Source organism: Myotis myotis, unplaced genomic scaffold, assembly GCF_014108235.1.
Source record: "Myotis myotis isolate mMyoMyo1 unplaced genomic scaffold, mMyoMyo1.p scaffold_m19_p_9, whole genome shotgun sequence".
In the NCBI taxonomy this organism is placed as follows: Eukaryota; Metazoa; Chordata; class Mammalia; order Chiroptera; family Vespertilionidae; genus Myotis; species Myotis myotis.
In genome coordinates this window covers 28,405,271-28,420,515 of record NW_023416401.1, presented here as the reverse complement: position 1 = coordinate 28,420,515, position 15,245 = coordinate 28,405,271, and the positions used below count along the sequence as shown (strand labels likewise).

General features: G+C 41.8%; 1 protein-coding gene across 2 annotated transcripts in view; it reads left to right on the top strand.

The window, feature by feature from the left end:
- The window catches only part of EEFSEC (eukaryotic elongation factor, selenocysteine-tRNA specific), a 247,075-nt gene that overhangs the window by 101,019 nt on the left and 130,811 nt on the right, over positions 1 to 15,245 (top strand). For both annotated transcript variants that reach the window (XM_036322732.1, XM_036322731.1), the window contains exon 3: positions 14,550 to 14,646. In XM_036322732.1, the coding sequence (XP_036178625.1) occupies positions 14,550 to 14,646 (97 nt within the window). The remainder of the gene's footprint in view (positions 1 to 14,549; positions 14,647 to 15,245) is intronic.

The following is a 15,245-nucleotide window of genomic DNA, read 5'->3' as shown; positions in this document are numbered from 1 at the left end:
AGTTGCAGCTTCTCCACATCTTTGCCAACACTTATTTTTTTAAAAAAATAGTTATCCTAGTGGGTATGAAGTGGTATCTCATTGTGGTTTTGATTTGCAGTTCCCTAATGACTAATGATGTTGAGCATCTTTTCATGTTATTATTGCCCATTTATATGCTTTGGAGAAATATCTATTCAAGTCCTTTGCCCATTTTTTAATTGTGTTGTTGTTGAGTTGTAGTTCTTTATATATTCTGGATATTAATCCCTTGTCAGATATATGATTTGCAAATCATTCTATAGATTGTTTCTTCCATTCTATAGATTGTCTTGTCACTTCTTGATAATATCCTTTGATGCATGAAAGTTTTTAAATTTTGATGAAATACAATTTATTTTTTCTTTTGTTGCCTGTGCTTTTGGCATTACATGAGATTGTTGCTAAATCCAATGTCATGAAGATTTTCTTCAGTTTTTTTCCTAAGAATTTTATAGTGTTAGCTCTTAAGTTTATTTAGCTCTTTGATCCAGTTTTAGTTATATTTTTATATACAGTATTAGTTAAGAGCCCAACTTCATTATTTTGCATGTGGATGGACAGGTTTTCTGGCACTATTTGTTGAAAAGACTGCCCTTGCCCCCTTTACTCTTGTCAAAAGTCAATTACCATATGTGTGTGGGTTTATTTTGGATTCTTTAATTTGTTTCATTGGTCTGTGTGTCTGTCTTTATGCCAGTACCACACTACTTTGTTTACTGCTTTGTAGTAAGTTTCAAAGGATGGAAGTTGAGTTGAGTCTTCCAACTTTATGCTTCTTTTTCAAGATTATTTTGGCTATTTGAGGCCCCTTGCAATTCCCATGTGAACTTGAGGATCTGCATTTCCATTTCTACAAAAAACAGTTTTTACATTTTAATCATGATTGCACTGAATTTGTAGATTACTTTAGGTAGTATGAACATCTTAACAGCGTTAAATCTTCCAATCCATGAACACAGACACCTTTCCATTTAGTTAGATCTTCTTTAATTTCTTTCATTAATGTTTTATAATCCTATATAATAAAAGCCTAATATGCAAATTGATCAAATGGCACAACAACCAGTGGAATGACCGGTTGCTATGATGTGCACTGACCACCAGGGGGCAGACACTCAATGCAGGAGCTGCCCCCAGTCCTCAGGCCTCAGGCCAGTCAAGGCTGGTGCCAGTGGGGGCCCCCGCAGGCTGGTCAAGGCGGGTGCCAGCAGGGAACCCGCCCTCCCCCGATTGCCCCACAGGTCACCCCACAGATTGGCCCTGATCACCGGCCAGGCCTTAGGGACCCTACCCATGCATGAATTTTGTGCATCAGGTTTCTAGTTTTTAGTATATAAGTCTTTCATGTCTTGGTTAGATTTATTTCTAAGTCTTTAATTCTTTAAGATGCTATTATAAATGAAATTGCATTCTTACTTTCCTTTTCAGATTGTTTTTGCTGGTGTATAGAAACACAACTGATTTTTACATGTTAATCTACTATCCTGCAATTTTGCTAAATTCAATTTTCCCCTTTTAACCACATATTGATAATCATGAGGTATTTATAGTTTTAATTTATGCTTTTATTAACATTTGATGTAGCAGTCACTGTTGTTGAATCTTTCAACTGGCATCTGTTTTATTTCTTATAAATAAATGACCTTGGGGTGAACATCTTTGACCATCATTAAACTTTGTCCATGTTTTCAGTTTTTTCTTCATCAGAGGTTCGAGGTGTAAGATTGCTAGATCAAAGGGTATAGACCAGCCGTGGGCAAACTATGGCCTGCAGGCCGGATCCGGCCCGTTTGAAATGAATAAAACTAAAAAAAAAAAAAAAGACCGCACCCTTTTATGTAATGATGTTTACTTTGAATTTATATTAGTTCACACAAACACTCCATCCATGCTTTTGTTCCGGCCCTCCGGTCCAGTTTAAGAACCCATTGTGGCCCTCGAGTCAAAAAGTTTGCCCACCCCTGGTATAGACCCTTTTAGAACTTTTTTTTTAAAAATATGTTTTATTGATTTTTTACAGAGAGGAAGGGAGAGAGATAGAGAGTTAGAAACATCGATGAGAGAGAAACATCGATCAGCTGCCTCCTGCACATCTCCCACTGGGGATGTGCCCGCAACCCAGGTACATGCCCTTGACCGGAATCGAACCTGGGACCTTTCAGTCCGCAGGCTGACACTCTATCCACTGAGCCAAACCGGTTTCGGCCTTTTTAGAACTTTTTAATGTATATTGCCACATTCTTTCACAAAAGGTTTGTCCCCTTTCACACAGGTATCAGCACATAACTTTGATTTATCATTTTAAAATATATTCCAAATTTAGTAGGATGGAAATGATACTTTCCTCTTGTTTTAATATGTGATTCTTTAATTACTGGTGAGATTGAACGTGTTCCCTTAAGTACATTACACAGTCTGCTTTTGTGTATTTGAATTATGCCCATATATTTTGTGTATTTGCTTCTTGCAATTTTAATGCTTTCGTTTTTTGTGTTTGAGGTAGAATCTTAAGTGTATTATATATTTTTTAATTTTTCAATTATAGTTTGCACTCAATATTATTTTTTATTAATTATTAGGTGTATAGCATAGTGATTAGACATTCATATACTTTATAAAGTGTTCCCCCCGATACTTCCAGGACTCACATGGCACCATACATAGTCATTACAATATTATCTATACCAGGGGTGGGCAACCCCTGGCACGCGTGCCAAACGTGGCACTCCAGTAACTTTTGCTGGCACGCAAAACCCTCTCTTATAATCTTCCATTTACAATTTTTTTCTTAATATCGACTTCTTTATTTTTCAGATAAATTCAGTGTAGGTGCATCTTAGATAAATAAATATTTTTACATAACAAGTTATCTTGAAGACCATAGACATGGATTGACGAGAGAGGAGAAGAGCAATTTCTATGCCTCTGCCTTAACTCTCCCTGCCTTTCTAGATCCTACCAGTGTTTTGGTTTCATCCACATATGCTTGTGAATCTTTGTTCTCAGTGATGAATTTTGTTAAGTCTCGTAATAGGAGTAGCCTGACAGATGAAAGTAGTAGCTCGTGCATATCTCTGAAGGTCACGAAATATAAACCTGATGTAAAATCTCTGTCATCAGTGATGCAGCAGCACAAGTCCCACTGATAATATCAAACGGAGTCATAAAGTTTTCTGTCGGACTATCAGTGTGCATGTATACATTAAAAAATAAATGTATTTTTCATCATCATATACTGTATTTTTGTCACTCGAATGAAATTTATTATTTCTTCAAGGTTCTTCACATACATACACCTTAAGAGATATCAAGTAGGCATAACATGTTTTCAAAAAATTAGGGTTGGCACGCAGAAGAATTTTGAGTCAGAGATTTTGCTGGTTTTGGCATGCATTCACAAAAAGGTTGCCCACCCCTGATCTATACTAATAAAAGGGTAATATGCTAATTAGACCAAACGTCTTCCGGACATCCTTCCAGATGTCCTTCCAGACAAAGCCATGGTGGTGGGGGCCAAGGCAGAGGTGGTTAGTGGCGATCAGGCTGGCAGGGGAGAGCAGTTAGGGGCAATCAGGCTGGTAGGGCAGAGCAGTTAGGGGCGATCAGGCAGGCAGGCAGGTGAGCAGTTAGGAGCCAGCGGTCCCGGATTGCGAGAGGGTAGTCAGACATCCCCTGAGGGGTCTCGGATTGGAGAGGGTGCAGGCCGGGCTGAGGGCCCCACCCCCACCCCCCCGCACAAATTCTGTGCACTGGTCCTCTAGTTGACTACATTCCCTATATTCCCTGCTATACTTTACATCCCTGTGACTGTGACTACCAATTTGTACTTCTTAATCCCTTCACCTTTTTCACCCAGTTCCCTGAACCTCCCTCCCCTCTGGCAACCATCAGTCTGTTCTGTGTATCTGAGTTGGTTTCTATTTTGTTTGTTCATTTATATTGTTCTTTAGATTCAAAATATGAGTGAAATCATATGGTATTTGTTTTTCTCTAACTGACTTATTTCACTTAGCATCATATCCTCTAGGTCCATCCATTGCTGCCGCAAATGGTAAGATTTCATTTTTTTTTTTTTTTGTGGCTGAGTAATGTTCCATTGCATATATGTACCACAGCTTTTTTATCCATTTGTCTATTGATAGACACTTGGATTGCTTCTGTATCTTGACTATTATAAATAACACTGCAATGAACATAGGAGTGCATATATTCTTTTGAATTAGTGTTTTGAGTTTCTTCAGATATATACCCATAAGTGGAATCACTGAGTCATAAGGCAGAGTTCCATTTAAAATAAATTTTTTTTTCTACTTGAAACTTATTGTGTAAATACTACATTTAAATGTTAACTGATACAATTAACTGTTTAATTCATGGATAGAGTTCTCATTCCACATGTGGAGTTTGTCATTCTTTTTTAAAAATTAATTAATTTATTTTCTTTATTGATTAAGGTATTACATATGTGTCCTTATCCCCCCATTGCCCCCACCCCCACCCCCCACTCATAACCTCACCCCCCTAGTGTCAGGACCCTCCTTACTGTTTTCTGTTGGGGCTGAACCAATCTGCATCACCACTAACAATGCATGAAGGTTCCCTTTTCTCCACATTCTCTCCAACACTGTTGTTTGTTGATTTATTGATGATAGCCATTCTGATAGGTGTGAGGTGATATCTCATTGTGGTTTTAATTTGCATTTCTCTGATAATTAGTGAGGTTGAGCATCTTTTCATATTTCTATTTTCTATCTTTATGTCCTCTTTGGACTATTCAGGTCCTCTGCCCATTTTCAAAATTGAATTTATTTGGTTACATTGGTTAATAAAACTATATAGGTTTAAGGTACACAGTTCTATAATACATCATCTGTATATTGTATTGTGTATTCCCCACCTCAAGTCATGTATCTTTCCATCACCATTTCCTCTGCCCATTTTTTAAATTGGATTGTTTGGGGTTATTTTGGTACTTAGTTGTCTGACTTTTTTATAAATTTTGGAGACTAACCCTTGTCAGGTATCATTGGTGAATATCTTCTGCCATTTAATAGGTTGTCTTTACATTTTGCTGATGGTTTCCTTTGCTGTGCAAAAACTTTTTAGTTTGATGTAGTCCCATTTGTTTTTCTTTGGGGGGGTGGGGGGGGGTTGTTTCCCTTGCCTGAGAAGATATATAAAAAAATATTACTCAGAGAAAAGTCAGAAATTTTACTGCCTAGAAGTTTTATGGTTTTGAGTCTTATATTTAAGTCTTTAATCCATTTTGAGTTTATTCTTGTGTATGGTGTAGAAATGTGGTATAGTTTCATTTTTTGGTATATTTGTTCAATTTTCTCAGCACTATTTATTACATAGAATGTCTTTACTCCATTGTATGTTCTTGCCTTCTTTGTCAAATATTAGTTGACTAGATATGGGTTTACTTCTGGGCTCTCTGTTCTGTTCCATTGATCTATATATCTGTTTTTATGCCAGTACCATGCTGTTTTGATTATGTGACCTTGTAGTATAGTGTGATATTGGTGTGATATCTCCAAACCAGCCAGGGCTATATTAATTCTTTCTATCTATGAGCATGGTATATGCTTTCATTTATTTGTATCTTCTTCAATTTCTTTGGACAACTTTGTTTTGTTTTGTTTTTTAGACTCTGTTTACTTCTGCTCTGCTCTTGATTACTTTCTTTCTTCAACTCACTTTGGGCTTTGTTTGCTATTCTTTGTCTACTTCCTTTAGGTGTTAGGTAAAGTATTATTCTTGGAGATTTTTCTTGTTTCTTCAGGTAGGCGTGAATTGCTGCGAATTCTCCTCTCCCTTCTCCTCTCCCTCCCTTCTCCTCTCTCTCCCTTCTCCTCTCTCTCCCTTCTCCTCTCCCTCCCTTCTCCTTTCCCTGCCCTTGACTGGAATCGAACCTGGGACCCTTCAGTCTGCAGGCCGATGCTCTATCCATTGAGCCAAACCAATCTACACTCTTCTCCTCTCTCCTTTTTCCTTAGAAGAAGGAAAGGAGAAAGGCAGAGGGTTTTGAATCCGTACCAAAAGGAGGGATAAAGAACTGTACTTGGACACAGAGCAGTCCAATTAAGACCCCAGAGGCTTGAAATAGTGTACAAGTTGGGGAATTATGATGTGTTCCAACCATAAAGTGAAAGAAAGAATGGAAGGAGATGAGGTTGGAGAAGGGGGTCCTAGGCTGTCCTCATATGGAAGTCATTACAAAGCCTCTCTTTCCCACACTCCCTCCTCACTCTCTTTCTCCCTTTCACCAGGTTCACCTATTCGCTTTAACATAACTCCTCAATTGAAAATTGAAAACAATTCAGGCCTTAGTCAGGATTTTCACCTTTATCCTGAGAACAATAGGAAATCATTTGGCAGACTTAATTAAATGAGTGGTCAGAGCAGGTTTTCTTTTTAAGTTTATTCTCGTTGCTGCATTGAGAATGGTCTGAGAAGGAATGGACAAGAAAGATCTGGACAGAGCAGTCAGGTGGTGATAGGTAAGAGAGATCATGGTGAACTGAAGTGGTGGTAGCAATAAGATAGAAGGAGTATTGGACAGGTGTGGAAAGTATTTCTAAGGTAGAATTGATAGGTCTTGCTGATGGGTTGAATGATCTTTTACCCTTTCTGCATCCACCCCCCTGGGCATTTAAGTTTGAAGTGTCCTCTGCCTCTGTCTCTGGACTTGACCATGTGCCTGGCTTTGGGTAATAGAATGAAGCAGAAGTGCAAGTATGGTGCTTCTAAGTCTACAGCTCGAGAGGCCTTGCTCTTTCTTGTGTTTCTATCCCCAGAGAATGAGCTCAGAGAGAAACGGGTTGGGAAAGGTAGGTTTGCTTATAGACCTAAGACCTATGTGCTTACATTGGACCTTGGACCCTGTGGCCCACACCACACTGAACATATGGACCGAACTAATGGCCAAGGATTTGGCCAAGGCCACACAGCCAGACAGCTGTCGACTGGCACTAAACCCCATCTCTTCTGTTTCACCATGAATGCCCACTTTTCCTACTCTTCCATGGCCACCTCTCTTTAGTCACTTGCAAAGCAGAGGAGCTGTGTTGGTGCTGGTTGGTTCCATGGCAGTAATAATAGTAGTTAACATTTATTGGGTGTTTACTCTGTGCCAGGCCCAGGCATCAGGGTTTGCAAATTCAGATACCTGGAATGGCAAGTAAGGTCACTGAGTGAGGCAAGCAAAGCAGGGACTCTGGTGGCTTAGACGGCCAAGGCTCTGGCTAAATGGGTGACGGTAACTGCTCAGACCATGATGGCCTGGCTAGTATTGCCAGGTACTGTTTTAAAGAAAAGACATATATTTGAATTTTTATATAGCATTTTCCAATTTAAAAAATTTTAAAAATGAATCCACAGTTCAGAAAAAGTACTCTGTAGGCAAATTAAATCACACCTGTTGGCCTGTTTGCAAACTCTGCTTGCCGTTTTCTCATTTCCTCTGACACCCATTCTGTAAAGGAGCCTTGCTCCTTGTTCTACTGATGGAGCAAGCAAAGCTCTTCAAGAGGGTAAATCACTTACTCAAGGTCATCTAGCCAAGCTACACAGTTGGGGTCTGTGTGACTCCAAGGTTTGAACCTATGACAGACGGCCTCTTGGATGGGTAAGGGATCTGTGTTCAGACACAGCCAGAGCTGACGCCATGACAGAACATGTCCAGGGACAGTAAACTGTCAGTCAGAGACCTCAATGTAGCAACAAGGGATCATTCAAGACAAATGTGATTGATGTTGCAGAATTTCCCACCTCCCTCTGCCAGAACTTAACAATGGATGTCTCTGTGCCCTTAATAAAATTAAGTTACCACAGCCCTGGCCAGGTAGCTCAAGTTGGTTAGAGCATTGATCCCATATGCCAAGGATGCCGTGCCCCTCTCTGAGCAGGTTCTATCCCCATCAGGGCACATGCAAGAAGCAACTAATGAGTGAATGAATAAGTGAATCAGCAAATTGATGTTTCCCCCCCTCCTCCCCCGCCTCTCTCTTTAAAAATCAATAAACAAAAATTAAGTCATTGTATGTTTAGGAGAGGTGGCATATGTGGAATAAATACCTTTGGCTTCTTTGTGTCATTTATCAAACTTCTTAAACATATTGTGTAGGTCCATAAAAACAATTCTGACTCTTTCACTGGACTGTGAGCTCCAGCTATCAGAGGTGGATCTGTTTTGCTTCCAGTTGTCTCCCAGCACCTAGCACAATCTGTGACACACAGTAGGTATTCAATAAATGTATGCAGAATAAATGAGCATGGTTCAGAAGAAGTGAATTGACTTGTCAGGTCACACAGACCAATCTTCCTGTTTACGTATCTTGATTTAGAAGCTCATGCTATGTCTACACAATCCTGCCTCTTGGAGAGAATCAAGGGAAAGATGTTTCCAGGCTAAGGATCTTGGGCCCAGGAGCTTCCACTTCTTTGGACTCCTATAGAGTAGGAGTTGGTAGAAGTGGTGATAGGGGTAAGCACCTATTAAGTAAGCCATTATCTACCATAATACCTTTTGTAAACCACACATTATAATCTTGACAGCCCTGAGCCCGGCTCTTAGGGTATTTACAGAGGGTGGCAGGGTATGAAGGGCAGGCCCTACCTAGGTTTTGCTGTGGAACAGGCTAAGTTCCCATCTCAGTTATGCTGTGTTACCTTGACCTTTGAGTGCCCCTCTCTGAGCCTCCTTCCTGCACCCTGTGGATAAAAAATCTTCACTTAGGGATTATCGGGTTGAAAGGAGATCATCAATGGAAGTGGCTGCCAGTAATTGTGGATTTTTTGGAAGCCTGCTAGCCTGAGGAGAACTGTTGACATTGAGAACAGCCTTGTCAGATCAGCCAGGCTTAGGGCCAAGGAGTCCCATCTATCAGGCCTTTGCTGCTTTCAAGTGGGTATTAATAGATACAGAAGGCCCTTATCTCTCCCTTGCTTTCACTCTGGGAATTCACTCCTTTCTGCTGAGCAGGGGAAGAGGGATTGTGGGAAGGAGGGCACCTGCTTCTACATGGGAGGGTGTGTACTTGAATACTTTGGAGAAGGCAGGGCTTTGGAAAACCCCTGGCTTTGGCCTACCAAGCCTGAATAATAGACTTTTCACCCGCTAGGTAAGCTCATGTCCTGTGGGCTTCAGTTTCCTCATCATAAAATGGGCCAACAATAACTATGTCTTCCTTCTCCAGCAATCAGTATAGTGCTTGGCACGTGGCAGGTGCTCAATAAGTGTTCATTGAATGACTATTGGGCATGAGAGGTCTTTATAAAGTGAGCATTACTGTTATTGAAACCCTTTGGGAAAATGTGAAGAAAGGAAACTCCATCTGGAATGGGATTGTTGCTGAATTCTCTCACCCTCTGCCAGATTCTAGCTTGTTTTTTTCAAATAAGACTTACCATTCTAATGGTAGCTTCTCTATCAGTGGACGTGAAGGGGGACAAGCTATAATCCCACCTGGGAATCTATGTAGGCCAGATTCTATCACGGGCTGGCTTCACAGGTCCCTACCCATAATGGGCCTCACTTTTCTCATCTGTATAGTAAGAGGCTACATAGTCTCTATGGTCTTTTCTAGTGTTGACACAGTCTACGATATGCAACAAATAATTTCATAAAGGGCTTAAGAAACTTCTACTGTTTTCCTAAACCACTTCATAGTTTAGAAAACACTTTTGGATCCTTATGCTTTTCATCCTCATGGCAACCCTGGAAGAGGCCAGGGCAATGTGCCCATCTTACAGATGAGGAACTGAAGCTGAGGTGTCTTCAAGGGGCTATAATTTGAGATTGCACTACACATTTTGGTTATACAGATATATCAATTTGTTCTCAAATGTAATTGTGCATAAAAATCACCTGGAATGGAGGTGGGTGATTGCTTGTACCAATGTAGATTCCTGGGCACTTAGAGATTCTAAATTGGCAGGGCTGGGAGGGCCCATAGTTAGCAAGTACTCAGGTGACTCTGAAGCCAGGGGCTAGGGCCTCCTGTCACATTCTAGATAGCCTCCAGCATCAACCTGTTTCTTTTCATAATCCCTCTTAGGACTGCTTTCACTGGGCCCCACAGATTTTGTTTTTTTTGTTTTGTTTGCATTTTCATTTGTCTTAAGTTATCTTTTGATTTCTTCCTTTATGTCATTGTTAACCCATTCATTGTTAGTAACATGTTATTTAGCCTCCATGTGTTTGTGTATTTTTTTACTGTACTTGTAATTGATTTCTAATTTTATACCATTGTGGTTGGAGAAGATGCTTGATATAATTTAAAACTTTTAAGTTTATTGAGACTTGTTTTGTGTCCTAACATGTGGTCTGTCCTGGAAAATGTTCCATGTGCACTTGAAAATAATGTATATTCTGTTGCTTTGTGGTAAAATGCTCTGAAAGTATCAATTAAATCCATCTGGTCTAGCTGTTATTTAAGGCCACTTTTTTCCTTGTTGATTTTCTGTTTGGAACATCTATCAATTAATGTCAATGGGGTGTTAAGTCCCATTACTGTTGCTCTCGCCTTTTATGTCCATCAAGATTTACTTTATATATTTAGGTGCTCCTATGCTGGATACATGAATGTTAACAAGGGTTATATTCTTTTGTTGGATTATTCATGTCTTTTATTATAGTCATTGTTTTAAGCTCTATTTTGTCTCATATAAGTATTGCTACCCAAGCTTTTATTTTGTTTCCATGTGCATGAAATATCTTTTTTCATCTCTTTACTTATAGTCTGTGTGTGTCTTGTTATGAGGTAGGTCTCTTTTAGAAAGCATATGTTTTTGGTTTCCTATCCATTCAGCTACCTATGTGGATAGGAATGTGTTTTTTTCATCTTTACTGAGATATTTATGTTCATTGACATAAATGATTATGTAAATTTAAGACAAGGTGTTGATTATAAATATATTATGACATGATTACCACTATTGTGTTAGATAACACCTCCATCATATCACATAATTACCATTTCTTTTTGTGGTGAGATCATTTAAAATTTACTGTCATTACATGTAGATTTATTTGTTTTTTATTTTTAATCTCATCAAGGATATGTGGTTTTTAAAATTGATTTTAGAGAGAGAAACATAGAAGTGAGAGAAAAACATTGATAGGTTGCTTCCCATACACACCCTTTTATCCCTCCTTAATGTTTTCTCAGGAGTGTTTAATATTAATAAAGATATTGTTATCAATTAACCTTTTACCTACCATTTTTACTACAGATAAGTCTTTAGCAGTTATTGTATGTCTTTCCACTTTAGTTGCCTTTTTTTTTGACATGCAGTAGCTTCTAATTTTTATGTAGTCAAACTTTTGATTGTTTTTCTCTGTGACTTATCTTTGAAAGCATTTAAAATTACTCTTGCATAAGCATTTATGAATGTTAACAGAAATCAAAATAGGAGATAAAAATGTACCCACAATCTTCCCAGCACATCAAATTAAAGTGTTTGTCCCTAGAATTCTTGTCAGTCTTTTCCACATGTACATAATTTGAGGTGGTTGTTATCACTGCTTTGACACTGTTCTTGTGTTCTAGGCTTTCTTTCTTTCTTTTCCACCAAATGTTATCATCTGACAATGTCCTTGATGCATCTTTCTTTCAGACTCCCTCTGCGCTTCCTCTTGCTTTGTAAACATTTTCTATTTCTTTATTTCTGTTTTAGCCAAGGACATATGCTTGGAGCCCACTGGGGCTCTTTTGGCCCTTCCTCCTTCACTTGCAAAATCTCAAGTGATTTGGCTGCCGCCAAGGAGATTTTTATAAGGTGTGCATTCCATACTGGCTATGTGTCTGACTAGCTGTTTGGTCTTGGACAATTTACTTCATCTCTCTGAGTTAATACTTCTTCTGTAAAATGGGAACTGATAAGTTCAGCCTCACAGTATTTATTATGAGGGGGTATTTGACATGGAGCCTGGTACATAGTAGGTACTTCATACTACTATGTATAATAGATGTAACATGTGGAGCAACTACTGTGTGTTTGACACTGTACTAGGAATTTCCATGGAAATCAGTCAGATCAAGGGGTAGGTTTTGTGTCTGGCTTGACTGGTGAGTAAAATAAGGTATTAACAAATATTGGCTTTTTAAAATTCTATTCCAAACCTAAAATGTATACTGTTTATGTCATTTCTGTGATTTGACAAAGGTTAGCCTACATGCACATTCAGTATGTCTGGGCCTGGCTCACCCCATTATGTGCCAAGAGGAGTCTGGAGGACATGTGGGGCACTGGGAACAGGGGAAGCAGTTGAATGTGCTCCAGGTCAGCTCCTGCCTGCACACTCTGAGCTGTGGGTCTGGGCTCAGGGCTCTTCTTCAGATCTTGGGTTGGAGTCCTTTGTGCTTCTAGAACCCAGACATCAGTCTTGTTCTGAAACCCAAGGCAGGAGAGGCTTCTTGTATCCCAGGGGCTACTGAACTATCCCGCTGCTGCCAGAAGCCAGGGTGCCCCAGTATGTAGTATGTTCAGGAAATCAGCAAGGCCAGCTTATCCTGAGCCTGGAAAAGGGTCAAACACCCAACTCCACATGCTTCTATGTTTTGTTTCAGTACATTGTCATGCAACAGAAGATTCTTTCTGATATAATGGCAAATAAACCAAGTTATGAAAGTGTATACGTACTATAACCACATCTATCTATATTATAAAAGGCCAGTGGCTGTAATGCTAGAACGCCAGAACGACCGAACGACCGGTCACCAGGAGGTGCATGGAGCACCTCTCGGTTCCTCCCCTGCGGCCCACTGGCTCCGATCCGGTGGGCGGGCGGGACGGCAGGTAGGTGGGCATGGTGAGGCGGGTGCAGCAAGGCAGTGCGGGTGGGCGGGTGGGTGGGCGCGAGCATGGCAGACAGATGGGTGTGCGCGGGTGGGCGGGGCTGTGCGATTTCACGAGCTGGGCCTCTAATATGAAAAATATAATCTCTTGGCAATGTGTTGAAAACCAAGGCTGGAAGAAAGCACACCACAATGATGGGTTATGGGTTGTATATTTTCCCTTTCCAATGGAAAAGATAAATTAATGTCATCTTAAAGAAAAGGGTCTCTCTGGGAAGGTCCTGTGAGGACTGGCCTCTATTAGACTGGGATGGTGGAGGTGCACTCCCAGGTGCATCTTTAGGGACTTTCGGTCACCTAAGTTTTTCCTGAGTCTCTGCAGGAGGCTAGCAGGTATTTATTGGTCTTCTTTAAGGGGTCTTTCAGTCAGAGGCCTGGGAGCCAGGATTTATTGCTGCCTTCTCAGGGAGGGTTCTGAAAATGGAAGTTAAAACCCAGGAGCACACTTTTATTGATTGATTTTTTTATTGTTTTGTGTTTTGGGCCATTGTCCCGGCCTTGCCAGCCAGCCAGCCACCCGCCCAGATTATTAGGAAAGAGAGGGAATAGGGTCGACCTACTATGTGACCTCTAACCACAAGCATTTACCCCTGCACTGTAAATGTCACCTCTGCCACAGCTGCTTCAACCGGGTGTCCCCACCATCAGGCCCAGTGGGGGGGGCCTAAGAGCAGAGGCTGAGAGGCCTCAGGGCCCAGCTGCCCAGGAAGCTGCATTGGGCAGCGGGGGGAGGGGAGGTCTAGGGCTTCCTGGAGGTCCCCCAGGAAAGCCCCCCAGCAATATCTGAGTCTGGAGAAAGGGGGGCCAGAGCGTGAGGCTTCCTTGCTTCTAGTACCTCCCCTCTAAGCACTATCCCTACACAAAAAGCTCCAGCGAGAAGGAACCAGACTCTTTTCCCCACAGCCCTATCTCCAGGCCTCGCCAATTAACTGGCACAATCAGTGTGAAATAAATAACATCAGGCCACCGGGCAGTCAAACCCAGGCTCCCTCCTTGTGCCAAAGAAAGCCCACTTTGGAGGCCTTGGGCTTGGCATTGAGCAACTCTGTGGTCTGAAGCCAGTCTCCTAACCCACGTGGGTGGCTGCAAACGCAGCCACTAAACAATGGCCACCTTAGCTCCCGCCCCCAGGGGCTGGCTGGAGAACAGGAGATGGTCCATGCAAGTATGGGACCTTGAGCTCGCCAAGCTGTGCCATGGCTTCCTGGGACCAGCCCGTGGGCACCAGGGTTCCCATTTCTGAGGTTTGGGGAAAAGCTCATTGGCCATCACACACCCATGAGTAAGTGGTGCCCCACAGGCAGCTGAAACCACTGTGTACTTCCCCTCCATTGTGAATCCAGGAGCATACTTTTAAATTGTGTTGTTCAATATAAGACATTTCCCGTTGGGGACTCCATTTCCTCATCTGCCCACTGTCTTCATGCCATCTATGTGTTCAGAAATGGAGTCGGAGCTAATTATCACTAAACAAATAAAAACTAAGACCACATGATAAGGTGGGGTACGGTGGCACTCTCTTTTTAGGTGCTTCTGAAAGGAGGAAAGGAGAGAATGAATACCCATAGGGCTTGATGGCCTGTTGTACCAGGTGCTTCTCAGATGTGTTCTGTGTCCATGCTGATGATCTCTGTAACTATGGTGGGACTTGTTTTTCTATTCCAGGTTCCGAGGTGCACCAATTATATCTGTGGCGGCCAAACCTGGGGGACCAGAGGCCCCCGAAACAGAAGCTCCACAGGGCATCTCAGAGCTCATTGAGGTATTGTCAGCTTGAATCAGGTTGGTCTCTGTCCCCATTTCTGCTCAGGCAGGTTCCTTTGTGTCCTGCTCAGCCTGAGAGAGACAGAGAAGCATCACCCTCTGCCCCTGTCTCCTGTCCCCCAAAAGGATTCTGGGGTGGTTCCTTTAAACTCCCCCCCCCCCTCCCGCCCCATTAATCCCAAACAGAACTGAGGGCCTCTACCCTTCTAAGCCTTTCTTTTTCCTTTCTCTTGTCAAATACCTCCACTCAGACAAAGCAGATCCTCTCAGTCTAGAACTCTGGGGCTATGCCATCTGTTCAGTCCTTCAGATTGTACCAGGTCCTCCACTATGTCTCACCTGGACTAGTGGGCTGGGGGCCAGTGAGCCAGGGAGAAGGAGATGGGCCCAGCAGCAGGGACAGTACAGCTTAGGTCCTGTGGCCTCTACTAAAACACTGGAGGCTTTATCTTCTGAAGCCCAGGGCCCAAGGCTCAGGCTGTTCCTCCAGGCTGGGTAGTAGTAGACAGAGGGAAGGAGCATAGCGATTCACAGGGTGGCCAGGGCAGCCAGCAGGCAGGGTGGAGGGGGTGAGGGAGGGTATGGTGATGCTTCTAT